A 14,164-nucleotide genomic window follows, 5' to 3' on the forward strand; every position below is an offset into this window, starting at 1 on the left:
ATCCACACCAGAAGACAGGAGGGCGATCCAGGCTGACTTGGACAGGCTCAGCAAATGGGTGGACGAGAACCTGATGGTGTTTAACACTGAAAAATGCAAGGTTCTCCACCTTGGGAGGAAAAACCTGCAGCATCCTTATAGGCTCGGCAGTGTTACGCTGGCTAGTACTACGGAAGAAAGAGACTTGGGGGTCATCATTGACCACAGGATAAACATGAGCCTGCAATGTGATGCTGCGGCTACTAAAGCGACCAAAACGCTGGCTTGCATCCGTAGATGCTTCTCAAGCAAATCCCGGGATGTCATTCTCCTCTTGTACTCGGCCTTGGTGAGGCCGCAGCTTGAGTACTACGTCCAGTTTTGGGCCCCACAATTCAAAAAGGATGTGGAAAAGCTTGAGAGAGTCCAGAGAGGAGCCACGCACATGGTCAGAGGTCAGGAAAAGAGCCCTTATGACGACAGGCTGAGAGCTATGGGACTGTTCAGCCTGCAAAAGCACAGGCTCAGGGGCGATCTGATGGCCACCAATAAGTTTATTGGGGTGACCACCAGGATCTGGGGGAACGTTTGTTCACCAGAGCGCCCCAAGGGATGACGAGGTCAAACGGTCATAAACTCCTGCAAGACCGTTTCAGGCTGGACATAAGGAAGAATTTCTTTACTGTCTGAGCCCCCAAGGTCTGGAACAGCCTGTTGTCGGAGGTGGTTCAAGCACCTACATTGAACACCTTCAGGAATCAATTGGATGCTTATCTTGCTGGGATCCTTTGACCCCAGCTGACTTCCTGCCCTTTGGGCGGGGGGCTGGACTCGATGATCTTCCGAGGTCCCTTCCAACCCTAATGTCTATGAAATCTATGACATTTTCTCTTAAAGAAGGTCTGACACAATGAGCTAGATCTCAGTGTAACTACATCCATTTATATCTGCTGGCAATTTGCCCTTAATTCACTGATATCTCAAAAATATTTTTTTATGTCTCCATGTTAAAGTATTAGATAGATTATTAGATTTAATTTAATTAAATGTATTAGATAAATTATACTGGCTTACCAAACCCTTGTTTAAAGAAAATTAGTTTTAACTCTTGAATTGGCCAGGCTAACATCAATGTCTTGCTTAACTTTTGTTACAAATAATTTCAAAAGCATTTAGTTAAGCCAAACACTCTTAACAACACTATCTCTTGCCTTTGCATTGTTCAGAAAAATAATTCTTGAGCATTGCACTTAGCAACCTGTCCTTGGCTCTTGGCTCCCCCTAGGCCCTCCCCTCTGTGAGACTGTGCCAAGTTCTTTTCATTCGTTTTGCGGGGGCTCCAGACCCCCCTCTTGGTTCTTATGTCGGTGGCATAGTGTGTCTTATAAATTAGCAAACTCTCCACCTCCTTCTCTCTGCCGGTCTATCCTCAGCCAACCAGGGAGGCTCTAGATAAGAACTCCTCCCCTTAAGAAGGCAGGGCTACATCTCTCTTTCCTAAGCCTGTCAGCTGGACTTCTCTAGTTTCATGTATGCAACTATTAAAAAAAAAAATCAGTCGAGCTTACTCAGCAGATTATAAAGAGCTATTTACAAAATGCAGATATCTTTCAGTCCACTCAGTGCTTTTCTATTGATGTGACTGAAGGTTTCAGCTGATTTTTTCTTTCCCAGTACACCCAGGAGTTTTGCAGCAGGAGAAACAACCACCACGGGGAGTACAATACTGTAAGTCACCAGGACTGGTTTTTGTCTTTTTGGAAGGGGTGGGCATTCAGAAAGCTCAGATTCATCTTGCTCACCAGTATGTTTTTCTAGCGCAGAAAGTAAGAGATGAGCTGAGGCTTTTATTTTGGTCAGTGGCACCACTGCATTCCCCTACAAGGTGCGGTGAGAGCACGGTGCCTGTTTTATAACAGGAACCTGAATGAATGATGCAATCCTGGAGAGGGGAAGCATCATCAGAGGAGGCAAACATTTCCCAGGGGGCCAGAGGGCTCATGTGCTTATGTTAGATCACTTGGTTCCCTCTCTGCCTTCTCACCCATTTTTAGATGTCTTTAAAGAAGTTTGCACCTGTGTATGACTGTGAAATGTCAACCAATAATTGCAAATGATCCCTCCCTTTATTCTCAGTGTAATAGTTTGTTTACACTGCTGCCTTTAAAACTTCAGCAGGTTGAAGTAGACCTAGTAGCAACACTGTCCCTGGATTTTCTACTTCTCATAGACTGAAATATTCAATTAACCTCCAAACACTGCAGAATTGGGCATTTAATGTAAAAAACTATAATACTATACTGTAGCCCCTGCTACCTACTAGCATTGTGAAATATGTTTCACAACATTCTTGTGAAATTTAATTTAATTCCCTGTGGGGCAAATACAACTCCCGCAAAAGGCAATGGAAAGACCCCCATCACTAATCCAGTAAAGTTCCACTAGGATAAAATCAGTGTAAAGAGAGTAAAAGTAGTCATTTTATGCAGTCCATTACTATCAATTAAGTGCTTTCAATCTCTTTTCATTAAAAGGGGGGGCGAGAGTAGAAAACAATTTATAATGTGTTATGCATCCTTAAATGATCTTTTACAAAGAGGTATTTTAGTCACTGTTTCATCAAGGTTGATAAAAATTGTCATTTTTTTATGACAATAATTGCAGTACAAAGTGAAAATGTGTGTGTGTGTAAAGGTAGTGCTTCTGAAAACTGACACATGATAAGACATAAAGTGAGACCATGTGGAGAGCTGCAGAACTCACTAGCCAAATCAATGACATGTTGGTCGAAATAAACACAGCCACAAAATGGTATGGCTTCTAAACATTGTTGTCATTTTTCACTTGGAGTTGTATTTTTCGTATTTTGGAGATGTCACTGGTTTTAATCATGTACAAAGAGTTCTTCCTTGAGGAGCCAACGAAGCTGAAGTAATTCACTTATTTTCTTCGAGCGCATGGCTTTGCATAACTGCTAGTCTTAATCCTCTGGCTCCAACCCTCTCTGTTATGAAACACAACCCATTTATAAATTGCCAGGGCTTTTTTCTGGATGGCCCAATGAACACACTCCCTAATCCAGATATAGAAAGGTTTTGTTTTGGGAAAATATGTTTCCCTCCCCCACCTTTTTCTCATACTTAACGTTTCCTTTTTCTCCACTTTTCTCCATCTTTAGCTTTCCTTATCTCTACCTCTGCTCCTTTTTGCTCACATTTCTCATTCTCTGCTCCCTTACTCTCTTCTTTTGTCTTCTTTGATTTCCTTTTCCCTTTCCTTTTCCTTTTTCACATTTTCTACTTTTCATCTTACAATAACCTTCTTCCATTTATTTATCACACATGTTACACTGAATGTTTCCAGAGCTGAAATAACATAATAGGAAACCTTTCCTCTTTCCTGATGACAAGTGGCAGGGAAGTGGCACGACTCTTCAGTTTGGGATACCTATGTATTCCATATGAAGATAATACTAATTATCTTGGTTGTGGAGATTTTTTTTCCTTATCAGACAGAGCACACAACCTCAATGCATCTATATTTCTGTATTCTTTTTAGCTGAAAACAACTAATCTTTTTCAGATTTAGAAGAATGCGCAACAACCTGGGTTCTGGGCCCTTGGGCTAAGTACAGACATTAAAAAAGCCTGAGTCTGAATTGATTCAATCTTTGCAGGTTAGTCTAACCTGTGTGGGCTGAACCGATTTGCAAGTGAATAGATGTTCACTTCTGATTCCAGAAATGAGGCATGTGCCTGCAGTGGCTCAGGCTTGAAGCTGGGGGGCACTAGAGTGAGCTCTTGGCTGCAGGGAAGCTGTGCTGAGAGGGGTTATGGCCAGGCCTGGGCAGGCTGAGTATGATTGGGGAGGTGTTTAAACCCCCACCCTGGCCTGCAGGGACCCCAGCTGGGGTATGCCGGAAGGGGGAAGCAGCCCTTGCCAGGAATTTCCCGCCCCTACCCTGGTAGCTAGAGCAGCGGGCGATGTGGTCAGCCCCAGCAGCAGCATGAAGTGAGCAGAGATGGAGGTTTAATTCCCCCCTCCATCCCCTGTCCCACTGGCAGGACCTGAGCTGGAGTTTGCCTGGCCGGTGCAGAGCAGCCCTTGTCACGGTTGCTTCCCCCTCATTGCTGCAGAGGCAGGGGTGTGGCCAGATGCCGGCTGGCATGGCCCCCTGAGGCGAAGGGGCAGGGAGAGGGTTTATTGCCCCTTCCGTTCCCTCTTCCACTGGGGGACCACAGCGGGGGTCCGCCAGCACCTCCACCACTCAGCCCCAGGCCAGGCAGACCCCAGCTGGGTTTCTCCAGGGGATGGAGGGAGGAATCCCAACTACCAGTTAAGTCTGATACTGTATTCAACCAGGTTTATCTCAAATTGGTCTCAGCTATTTTGCAACTGGTTTATGTACACTGGACTTCCGTTCTGTTTCAGGTTTAAATCAGTTTCTGATCACTTAAACCAGTTTATATGTAACTTCTGCCCCTAGCCTTGGCGTCAAGTCTAGACACCTCAGCATCTTCTCCTGGACAGTTTGATAGTTTTCTACTCTTTTTCCACATCCTTTTGAGGTTTTCCATGCAGAAGAGTTGTTATAAAACGTCCAGGTCTTTATGCTCATATGTTTCCAGACAACACCTCATGAGGGTAACCAGTCCAGCAAGTCCTTCTTTGTGCAGGTTGGGCTCATAATCCCACAAGTGTAGGAAATCAATCTTAGGAAATTGCCATTATAGAAAAATCAGAAGAGGGCCCAGCTCTGTCTTTGTACTTCTATGTCTGCATGTCCCCCATAAATATTAATGCTCTATTTTAACAATAATTTAACTGATAGAGCAGGTTTCCAAGCAGGTACTGCAAAATCACTGGGTGAGTTGCGTCCAGTGGTGTTTGGACATGGGAGGGAAGAAGCAACTCACTCTTCTTTGGTAGTGTTGATATTCTAACTGCTACTGTGCATTCCCAGTCACAGGACAGTTTAATCTCCAATCCACAATGAGGGCCGGAGAAATGGCTTAAGAGTTTGTGAAAGCAGTTCTTCAGCCCCTTGAAATGAAATATCCTAACACAGCTGAGGGCAGCACCTAGAGTTTTGCAAGCAAGTGGTTGAAGGGGAAAGAACTCAAATTTAGCTCAAAGTGCCAGGTGCATCTGCCCCCAGCCATGCCACAAAAATGTATCCTATTTACAGAAGAGCCCCTCCAAATAGCACTCATCCCCTTTTCCCTCCTTTCTTCCTTTACTCCTGCAATATCAGCTTCCCAATCTTCCACAAGTACATTTTTTGATCATCAGCCAAAAATGGCCAAAATATTCTCAAATCCCAGACGTTATGAGTTGAAAGATGATTTTTCACTCATTTTGTGGTTCAGGAACTACAGCTTTTTTTTATGCACCAGCTCTTGCATCTTCTAGTTTCTTCTGATTCTTCCATACCAACGTGTCCTTTTGGGCACCTTATTCATGTTTCTGTGAAGCATAGCTTGAAAACACATTGGAAAAAATATTGCATGTAATAACTAGTGGTTTCATAGTTGGCATCTGTGGGGGGGGGGGTTTCTTATCCTATAAGTTTGCCCATCAAAATGGGATCAGTAGAAATAGTCCCACTGCTGCAAGAAAGATTCAGAAAAAGAAATCCTAGGATGAATTGGAATAAGATGGGCACCCATTATTAGAGTTTCCATTGAACCCACTTTTTTCAGAACAGGTAAGATTTGGGGAAGCATATCTTTAAATATATTTTAGACTATCGTGCACTCATCACAAGGCAGTGTCATGTCGCTGTATGATAATATTGCATCATTATGTGATGTTGCAATACAACCTCAGATTGCTAACATGCAATGTGATACTTTTGCATAATGATAGATCAGTGCTGCAACATCATGACGCAAATGTCATGCTAATGACATCTGGCCAGTAGGACAAATTTTTAATACTGGCAACTATACCCAGGTCTGAATGTTTTGTGGACTTCATGGTTTCCTAATAGACTGGAAAAATTTTAACAGCATGCTACTCCAAAAATGTCAGTGCATTATTATTTTTTTAATTCTGTTATGCAATCACATTAGAGCATATGGTGTTCCAGCCATGCCCTGAAGTCAAAGGCCCCTTATCTGGCACAGCAAAACTTTCCAGCCCAAGCATGACCAGACAGCTCTGGAGTCAGTATAGTGAGGCTGATAACAAGTAAACTTGCGACTTAGTCACACATCCACCCACTGGCAGGTTTTAGCTTAGTACCAAGCTATAGACTGTACAAACAAATTTTTGTTTGATACTTATGGCTCTTTCATAGTGCCAGGTTTCTTTTATGTGCCATTCTCAGATAATATGATTATTTTATATATTATTTACACAGACCCATAAACATAGGTGGTGTTTCACAGAAAACTTTGAGACAGGGTCTTTGCCCCAACCTAGTTTCAGGATCTGTTTTAAAGGAGAAGGAAATAGATACTGTCTGGAAAGTAGGCCGTTGTAGGGTCTTTTACCATCTATTAGTTGAATACATGGGAAGCAGACAAATCTACCTGCAGGTTAGTGGGAGGAAAATAAAAGATGAAGCTGGAAAGCATCATGCAAAGTGACAAAACATTTCCCCTGAAACAAAAAAGAAGAGGGAACCTGCTACTTAGGTTAATTATACGCGGAGATATGCAGTAAATAGCATAGGTGATTAAACCAAACCAGCCAAATACATTCCAGCAGCAATCTGGAAATGCAGTTGGTATAAAGTCATAGCACTGAGTATCTTTCCTATATAAAAACAGGTTGCTAAATTACACATTGGATTTGCTTATGAGGAGAAAAGCATGGGATGCTTAGGGTGAGGATAGGAAAATATTCTTATGTTTTTAATAGCCATTTATAAACATTGTGTTTCTGATTTGCAGAACAAGATATACTCTGCACAGTCAAGTGAACAGCTACAAAAGGAAAGAAAACATTGTATTAGTAGTAATTCTTCAGTTTCCCTCTGATTTAGCTGAGTTATACTTTCCTATTTTTTAATTTAGTACTCTTGGAAAAATTGCTATGTCATGATATTGTTATATCTTGATCCATTAAATCAAATTAACCAAAACCTGTCAATTAGGAATCAGTAGGATTTAGAAAAGGTTTAGACATTCATGTAGATGGTAAGAATATCAACGGTTCCATTGACCGGGATATAATAAGGGATCTAAACCCTTGTGGTGCAGAGTATAAATCAACCAATATAAACCTTAAGCGGGTTAGACAGCAAGTCATAAGCAGGGTAATTCTTGATTGACCATGATGGGGTTTCTTGTACTGTCCTCTGAATCATGGGTCTTATCCTAAGTCTCTTTTACAAATCTTTTGTATGTAGTCATATTCCTTCAGACCTGTGAGGCCGAGATGAAATATAGAGTCACAAACCCAGCCCTCCGTTGTAGTTGGGATTCCAATAGCCGCTTCTATAGAAGCCAGAGCTACAACCTTGATCTCTGGCTGAATGTCAGTGGGCAGCTGCTGCAGAGAGGAAATCAGGAACTAAGCCAAATCTCAGTTGCTCACCTCCAACCTTGAACGCAGACTGGACATCAGCAGGCGGCCACAGAAGACAGCAAATCAGCAACTAAGCCAAATCCCCACCACTGCCCACTTCTATTTATAAAGGCTGGCTGCATAGCTCTGTTCCCTGTCAGCTGCAGGTGACAGATCAGTTGCCTAGATGGCTCAAAACAGAATACCATGTAGTGACTCACAGAGGGAACTTATCCTCTCTTACAGTAGAAAGGTTCCTAAAAGGATGGCCTCCCTCATGGAGATAAAGGAAATCTTCTGCAATGCAGATGCAGTGTGCTTTGATGTGGATAGTACAGTCATCAAAGAAGAAGGCATTGATGAACTGGCAAAGTTCTGTGGAGTTGGGGATGCTGTGGCAGAAATGTAAGTATACTTTTTTTGCTATTAATTTCAGAATTATTGTAGTCAGGAATAAAAAAAGACCAGAATGTAGCCTGGTGTTTTGTTTGTGATTGCAATAGCTCAAAGAAGATCATAATTCTAATAAATAGTATTAATGAATATCAGAATAATTTACATTTTGGAGATACTCAGTCTAATCCAAAGATTATTGAAGCCAGTGAGAATCCTTCAATTAACATCATTCAGTTTTTTGGATCAGGCCCCTACGACCGTTTAGTTAAACTCTGTGAAGCAGTAGTACACCTTGGTTCCTCTTTTCGGAGGAAGAACAAGTCTTTGGCAATTTTGGGGGGTTTAAAAGGGATAACATTGGAGTCTGAACCTCCACATAAAACTTTGAGGAAGGTGTGAGAACTGGATCTAAAATTTTCAGCTCAGACTTTTCTCTGATTGTAAGCATTTAGCAGCAATTTCTAAATATTGTGCAAACTTCTCAGCTCGTCAGGCTATGCCAAATTGAAATGTCCAGATAACATAATCTAGAACTGATAAAGTTCAGGAGTAATTCCCAGGTATTTAACTTCAACTAATAATCCTTATGAGAAAACATCTCCTAGCTACTATAACTGACTTTCATGATTTGGATCACTAATTAGGACCCGCAGAGCAATGGGAGGTTCTGTGACATTCAAAGCTGCTTTAACAGCACGACTAGGACTTATACGCCCTTCTTGGGAACAAGTACAAAAATTAATATCGGATCATCCACCCCACCTAACACCAGGAATAAGGTAAGATGAACTTTAAATGATCTAATTAAAAAGCCTTCCAAAACCAAAGAAGGTCTGAGCTCATAGAAGTCAATTGAAAAAGACCACCTGAGGATCTGGTTCAGAATGTTTTCCTGATTGATTTAAATATCATGTATGAAGTTCCCTTGTTAGACCAGGCCTCTCTTGGCCTACTATCTGGTACCATGTAAACCAGTACAGCCTGTTCTATGGTCAGGTTTCCAGAGACTAAACCGGCACCCCCACCTGGGTGAGGAGAGTGTGTAGACACCCAGCAGGACTAAAAACAAGGCCTGTCAAAGGGCAGATGAGGTCCTTGTGAGCCAATGACCATTCATACCTGGAGAGGAGATGGGTGCCTCCAGGTTGCTCTGCCTGAAGAATCAGCAATGATGCATAGCAGATCAACTAACCTAGGGGGGTTGTTACAGCATCTAAGGTGCCCCGATGGTCACAGTGGCCTTGGGACTAACTTGGCTTGATATGAAGTTTGTATTTGAATGTTACAATGGGCTGAGTTAATTTCAGATGGACAGGTATCCATTTCAGAAAAATGCCATCATGGTTAGTGTTAATTGGCGTCTATGTTGACAGACATCTATGCTATAACATCTGGAAGTGATTCTTCTAGGTAAGGTGTGTGGCAAGTTAATGGGAAAGCTTGCATTGTTGTTGCCCTAGGCATGTGTTTTCTGGAGGTACAGTGTTCGTGTCCAGTCCTTTGAATGGGCTCTTGGCACTCAAATCTCAGGATTGGGCCCATGTAGAGGCTGCCATTCTTCAACACTAACGTCACTGGATATTTTAAGAATGTATATTTATGCATTTATAGACGTGTATACTTATACATATTTGGATCATTCCCCCCCCCCCCAAAATGCAAATGTTTGCATTTTGCAAACATGCAAAATGCATGTTTGCGCTTTGCAGGGGGGTGGGGGAGTTGAATTAGATGACCCTTGAAGTCTCTTTCAACCCTATGATTCTGTTGTCTCATAAGCCAGGAGTTGGCAGCTATAGGCCCACAAGCCAGAACTGGCCTATGGAGCCATTGGATCCAGCACATGGATGTGGGGCTTTGGTGATGGGGTGGGACTGGCTGCAGGCATTCTTCCTGTGCTGCTGTGGGGAGAAGCACCAAGTGAGGGCAGCAGTGCCTACTTGGCCTGCAGCTGCAAAAGGTTGCCTACCATTGCTGTAACCTATTTTTAATGAAAATGTGTATTTTTGTCAAAAATCAGTATATGACTGAAAATAGGTACTTTATTATAAAACTGCCCTCCAGTCCACAGGTCTAGTAAGGCTCTAATACTCTTAATACATAAAGATTGCTTTTAGAAGATGTTGCATCTGCATTTTCCTTCTAGAGCTGAAACACATTTTCATCTCTGTGAGGATATTGCTGGCTGTGATTACAAACAGTACATTGTTTCTTGTTTGGAATCACATGACCCTTCTCTTCTCACTCCCTTTTTTCTTGGTTTTCTTTGTACAGCTTCTCTGCTTTAAAATCTGTGCCTTCTGTATGGATTTCAGCATTGCTGCTGTTGCTGCTAGATCTGCTCCTTTGCTTTTTTTTCATTTGCTGGTCTTTTACCCAGAGGCCAGAATCTGCAAGATGTTAGCTCTCAAGAACTGGATCTGAAATTCTTACACCTCTGCTTCTGTTTTTGCAGATTCCTTTCCTATAGTTATCATATTTTTATATTGATGGTGTCCAGCAATAGAATCTGTGAACCCACTAGACAAACTAGTCCATTACACAAATTTCAGCACATTTCCTGTGTAGCCTAGTGTCTCACTGCCTCCTAAAATTCCTGCTCATGCTGCATTGTTGATTTCTTCTTGCTGATCTTGACCCTATATTAAGGAGTATTTTCGAGCTGGATCAGTTTTAATTTATGCAGGGAGATTGACATAATCAGGAAAATGCAAACAAACAGTTCTCTGATCCAACTGTTTCTCTGAGCAATTATTTGCTAGTCTGTCTCTCACCATGATATAGTTTTGTACAGCTCTTTTCATGCAGAGTCTATGCACAAGTTTGTGAAGAGAATGGGAAAGTATAAGACAGCACTACGGCATGGAATTGAAATGCTGCACACATCCTGAGTAAGCAGGGATAATGTAAAATGTAGGCAGCTTTGTTCATGAACAGTTGCCCTTCTTCTGTTCCTTGATCCTGATAGATATTCACATCGGTGGTTGTTCTCTTTTCTTTTAAGGGAGCTGGTAAGCTGTCTTCATCAGCGAGGTGTCCAGGTTTTCTTAATATCCGGAGGGTTCCAGAGCATTGTCGAGCATGTTGCTTCGCAGTTAAACATCCCAACAGCAAATGTGTTTGCCAATAGGCTGAAGTTTTACTTTAATGGTAAGAGTTCACTGGTACCTTTCTTTTTCAACTTATTAATGTCATGTTTTTAGTTCAGCCTGAAGTAGGATAGTGAGCGGTTACCTACCATAGATTAAAATTTAAGGAAAAATGAACACACTGAAACATGGTTATTTCTTATCTGTGGCCTGAGTTTGATTGTTCACAGGACAGATTCTAATTACTGAGTTTCCGCATTGCAAATACTGTCACTTCAAGTAGCACGGTAACTCTGATAAGACTTCTAGCAGAGCAGCCTAAGAAGGAATGTGGAAAGTGAACTGCCCAGGCTCCCATAGGAGCAGGTAGAGTTAGGGGCCACTGGTGCATTTACAGCCATTTTAAAAGTTATAATAATATAAGAAATAGTAAACACTATAAATAAAATTATTTTGGGTTACAATAGTGGCTGCTCATCTAGAGTCCAGGCTCTGTCCAAACTAGAGTCTCAGTGCCAGTTTACGCTCAGTACCTGGCAGGGAGACTGTGAATGTAAAAACACAAGGGCTTAAATCACTTTCCAGACAAATGAAATATAGCTGAATCAGAAGGCATAACTTTTGATGTGGCAGCATAGTATGACAAGCTAAAGAAAAACGTACTGGGAGATATTCTGATAATGGTATTTGGTTCAGTCTATTGTGTGTCTAGAATAACAAATCAAGTAGTTTTAAAATAATTTTAAAACCATGGGATCTGTCAAGAAAAAGAAATATTAAAGGTGCAGAACTCAGCGGCTTGAGCTCAAAGAATCGTGTTCTCTTATTCTTTTTCTGTGGCTTAATAAAATATCATTTCAAGGTTTCAGGATTTTATCCCATTAATAACATAGCTTTAGGGACAGGCTCTTTTTTCAGTGGTTTTGGGGTAAATCCAGAGAAACTGTACTGTGTGAAGTGGACTTGACCTCAGTGGAATTGCTGTAGTTTTTATGTCAGTATACCCAAGCGGAATTGTGTTTAGCTAATTGTCTTCTTACTCATACTATGTTTATACATCACATATTTGAATGAAATCACTTCTGATTTATGTCAGTGTAACTGGGAATAGAATCTGGCCCACTATATTTATAAATTTGTGAGGTTTTTTTGCACTGATCCTAGCTGTAAGGTTTATAAGCCAAATCCTATAGTTCTGAACACAATCTTAACTTCCATTTAATTCAGTGGGAGTTGTGTGTGCGTGAAGCTATCATGTTGGGGGCCACATTAGTTATTTCCTGATGAAAAGGTAATAGAAAATGTATGAATCTCTTTTGATTATTGAAAAGTTCACTCGTGTCACTCCTTGATACAGTTTTCCATAACTCACTGAAGCAATTGCAAATCCTGGTCTCTAATACCTTTTCCTAATATGTTTTCAGGAGAATATGCAGGGTTTGATGAGACACAACCAACAGCTGAATCAGGCGGGAAAGGAAAGGTTATTGCTCATCTGAAGGAACAGTTTAACTTTAAGAATGTAGTTATGATTGGAGACGGAGCGACAGATATGGAAGCGTGTCCCCCTGCTGTAAGTACTAAAGAACTGGTGTTCTGCCTTAAAAGAAATATTTTTTAAAGCAACAAGAAACCACCTATTTGAATATTTTACTTTGCTTAAGGAGGATTTTTAATATTCCTAGTTGTTTCTTAACCTGAAACAGCACTATGAGAATTGTTTGCAGTGAAAAAGGCTGTAACATACAGCTGCACAGATCCAGCTGTGGCCAACACCAAAGGGTGTTTACTTTCCCGAGCCAGCAGAGGCAGAGATCATCCGAGGGTGGAGCAGGGGATCAGGCGATTCATTTGTTAACTCTTCAATCTGGGCCACCCTTGCATACATTCTGTTGGTCTCTTTTGTGCAACCTACGATGGTATGTGGATAGGCTTTCAATTTCCAGTTGCTAAATCCTTTCAAGACTTTCGTGCTTGGAAGTGGTACACTAGCCACCCAACCACCTCACACCTCTCTAACTTTCCACCCCCGATGGCCTGATGAGTAAGAACCTGAAAAATAATATTACTAAAATCCTGCTACCCCGTCCCTCTTCCTCAGCTTTACCTATGCTTCTCTTCCAAGATCTCCCTTTGTTTTTTCTTCACATTTCCATCTTCTAATTTATTTCATGCTGCCTTTAAACCCAAAAGAGTCTCTTGATAGATCCAGGCCAAAAGAGCAGTGCCGTAGCAGTGAAGTTTGGCGCCTGGGGCAAAGGCTGCAGTGGCAGCCCACCCTCGCCCTACGCACAGATCCAGGGGCACACACCCCCTTATGCTTGCCCAGGAGTTCATGCAGCGGAGGGAGCTGCCCTTCCCCTGTCCCCACAACCCCCCACAAACGAGCCACTCGCAGATCTGTCCTGCACCCTGCCCCGGCTGGGCAGTGCCTGTTGGCACCCCTTCACTTCAGCGCCTGGGGCAGTTGCCCTGTTCGCCCTCCACCTCCCCTTGCTATGGTACTGCAAAAGAGTGCTCCTTCTCCTCCCTCAGAAATTTTCTCATAAGGCACCAGTGCTACTAAGCATTTCTGCAGCAATGACATTCCACTGTGTTGTCCTGTACTCCTCTTGTTCTTGCCTTTTACTACTGCCAGTATCTCTAGGTTGAGATTTTTTTCTGCTTAAAATTGATATTTTATCAAGCACAGCACGTGCATACCAGATTGTATACAGAGTCAGAAAATAGTAATAAAGCCATATTTATTGTCAAAGCAGCACTATGATTTCACCTTTCAGTGTTAGCATCAAGGTGGTTCAGCACACACAACTTACAGTACTAAGATACCAACCTTAATGACTAATCTGTGGTGCTTAGGAAGCATGCTCCAACACCTTTCTGGTGTACACTTTGCTTGACCTGTCCCACTGCCTTGAGTGGCGATCATGTTTTTTGCATCAGTGGTAGTTTTCCAAGGGGATGAAGCAAGAGTATCTCAATTGTAAATATGGCGGCTCTCATAAAATAGAAATAATCTAAAAACTAACTGAAAATTAAGATTCTTAAAAATAAAATGCCATACTCTGGGAGGTGGGGATCTAAATCCATTCTAGCTTTATAATCTAGTATCTTCCTATAATACCAATGCTTGTTCTGCTAGGATAATGGAATACATACCTTAATGCGAACTGGAGCGTGGGGGG

At 41.9% G+C, this 14,164-nt stretch overlaps 1 protein-coding gene across 3 annotated transcripts in view; it reads left to right on the top strand.

Annotated features, from left to right (window-relative positions):
* PSPH (phosphoserine phosphatase) overlaps nt 1-14,164 on the top strand; it is a 24,638-nt gene that overhangs the window by 8,185 nt on the left and 2,289 nt on the right. The window contains exons 1-6 of one of the 3 annotated variants that reach the window (XM_019511360.1): nt 1,481-1,509; nt 1,654-1,707; nt 7,741-7,899; nt 8,535-8,669; nt 10,895-11,040; nt 12,404-12,552. In XM_019511360.1, the coding sequence (XP_019366905.1) occupies nt 7,760-7,899; nt 8,535-8,669; nt 10,895-11,040; nt 12,404-12,552 (570 nt within the window). In that variant the 5' untranslated portion in view covers nt 1,481-1,509; nt 1,654-1,707; nt 7,741-7,759. Of the gene's footprint in view, nt 1-1,460; nt 1,708-6,878; nt 7,900-8,534; nt 8,670-10,894; nt 11,041-12,403; nt 12,553-14,164 lie in introns of those variants that run through there. The other 2 variants (XM_019511359.1, XM_019511361.1) reach the window with 2 other exon arrangements.

Source organism: Gavialis gangeticus, unplaced genomic scaffold, assembly GCF_001723915.1.
Source record: "Gavialis gangeticus isolate Ggan-Ray unplaced genomic scaffold, GavGan_comp1, whole genome shotgun sequence".
In the NCBI taxonomy this organism is placed as follows: Eukaryota; Metazoa; Chordata; order Crocodylia; family Gavialidae; genus Gavialis; species Gavialis gangeticus.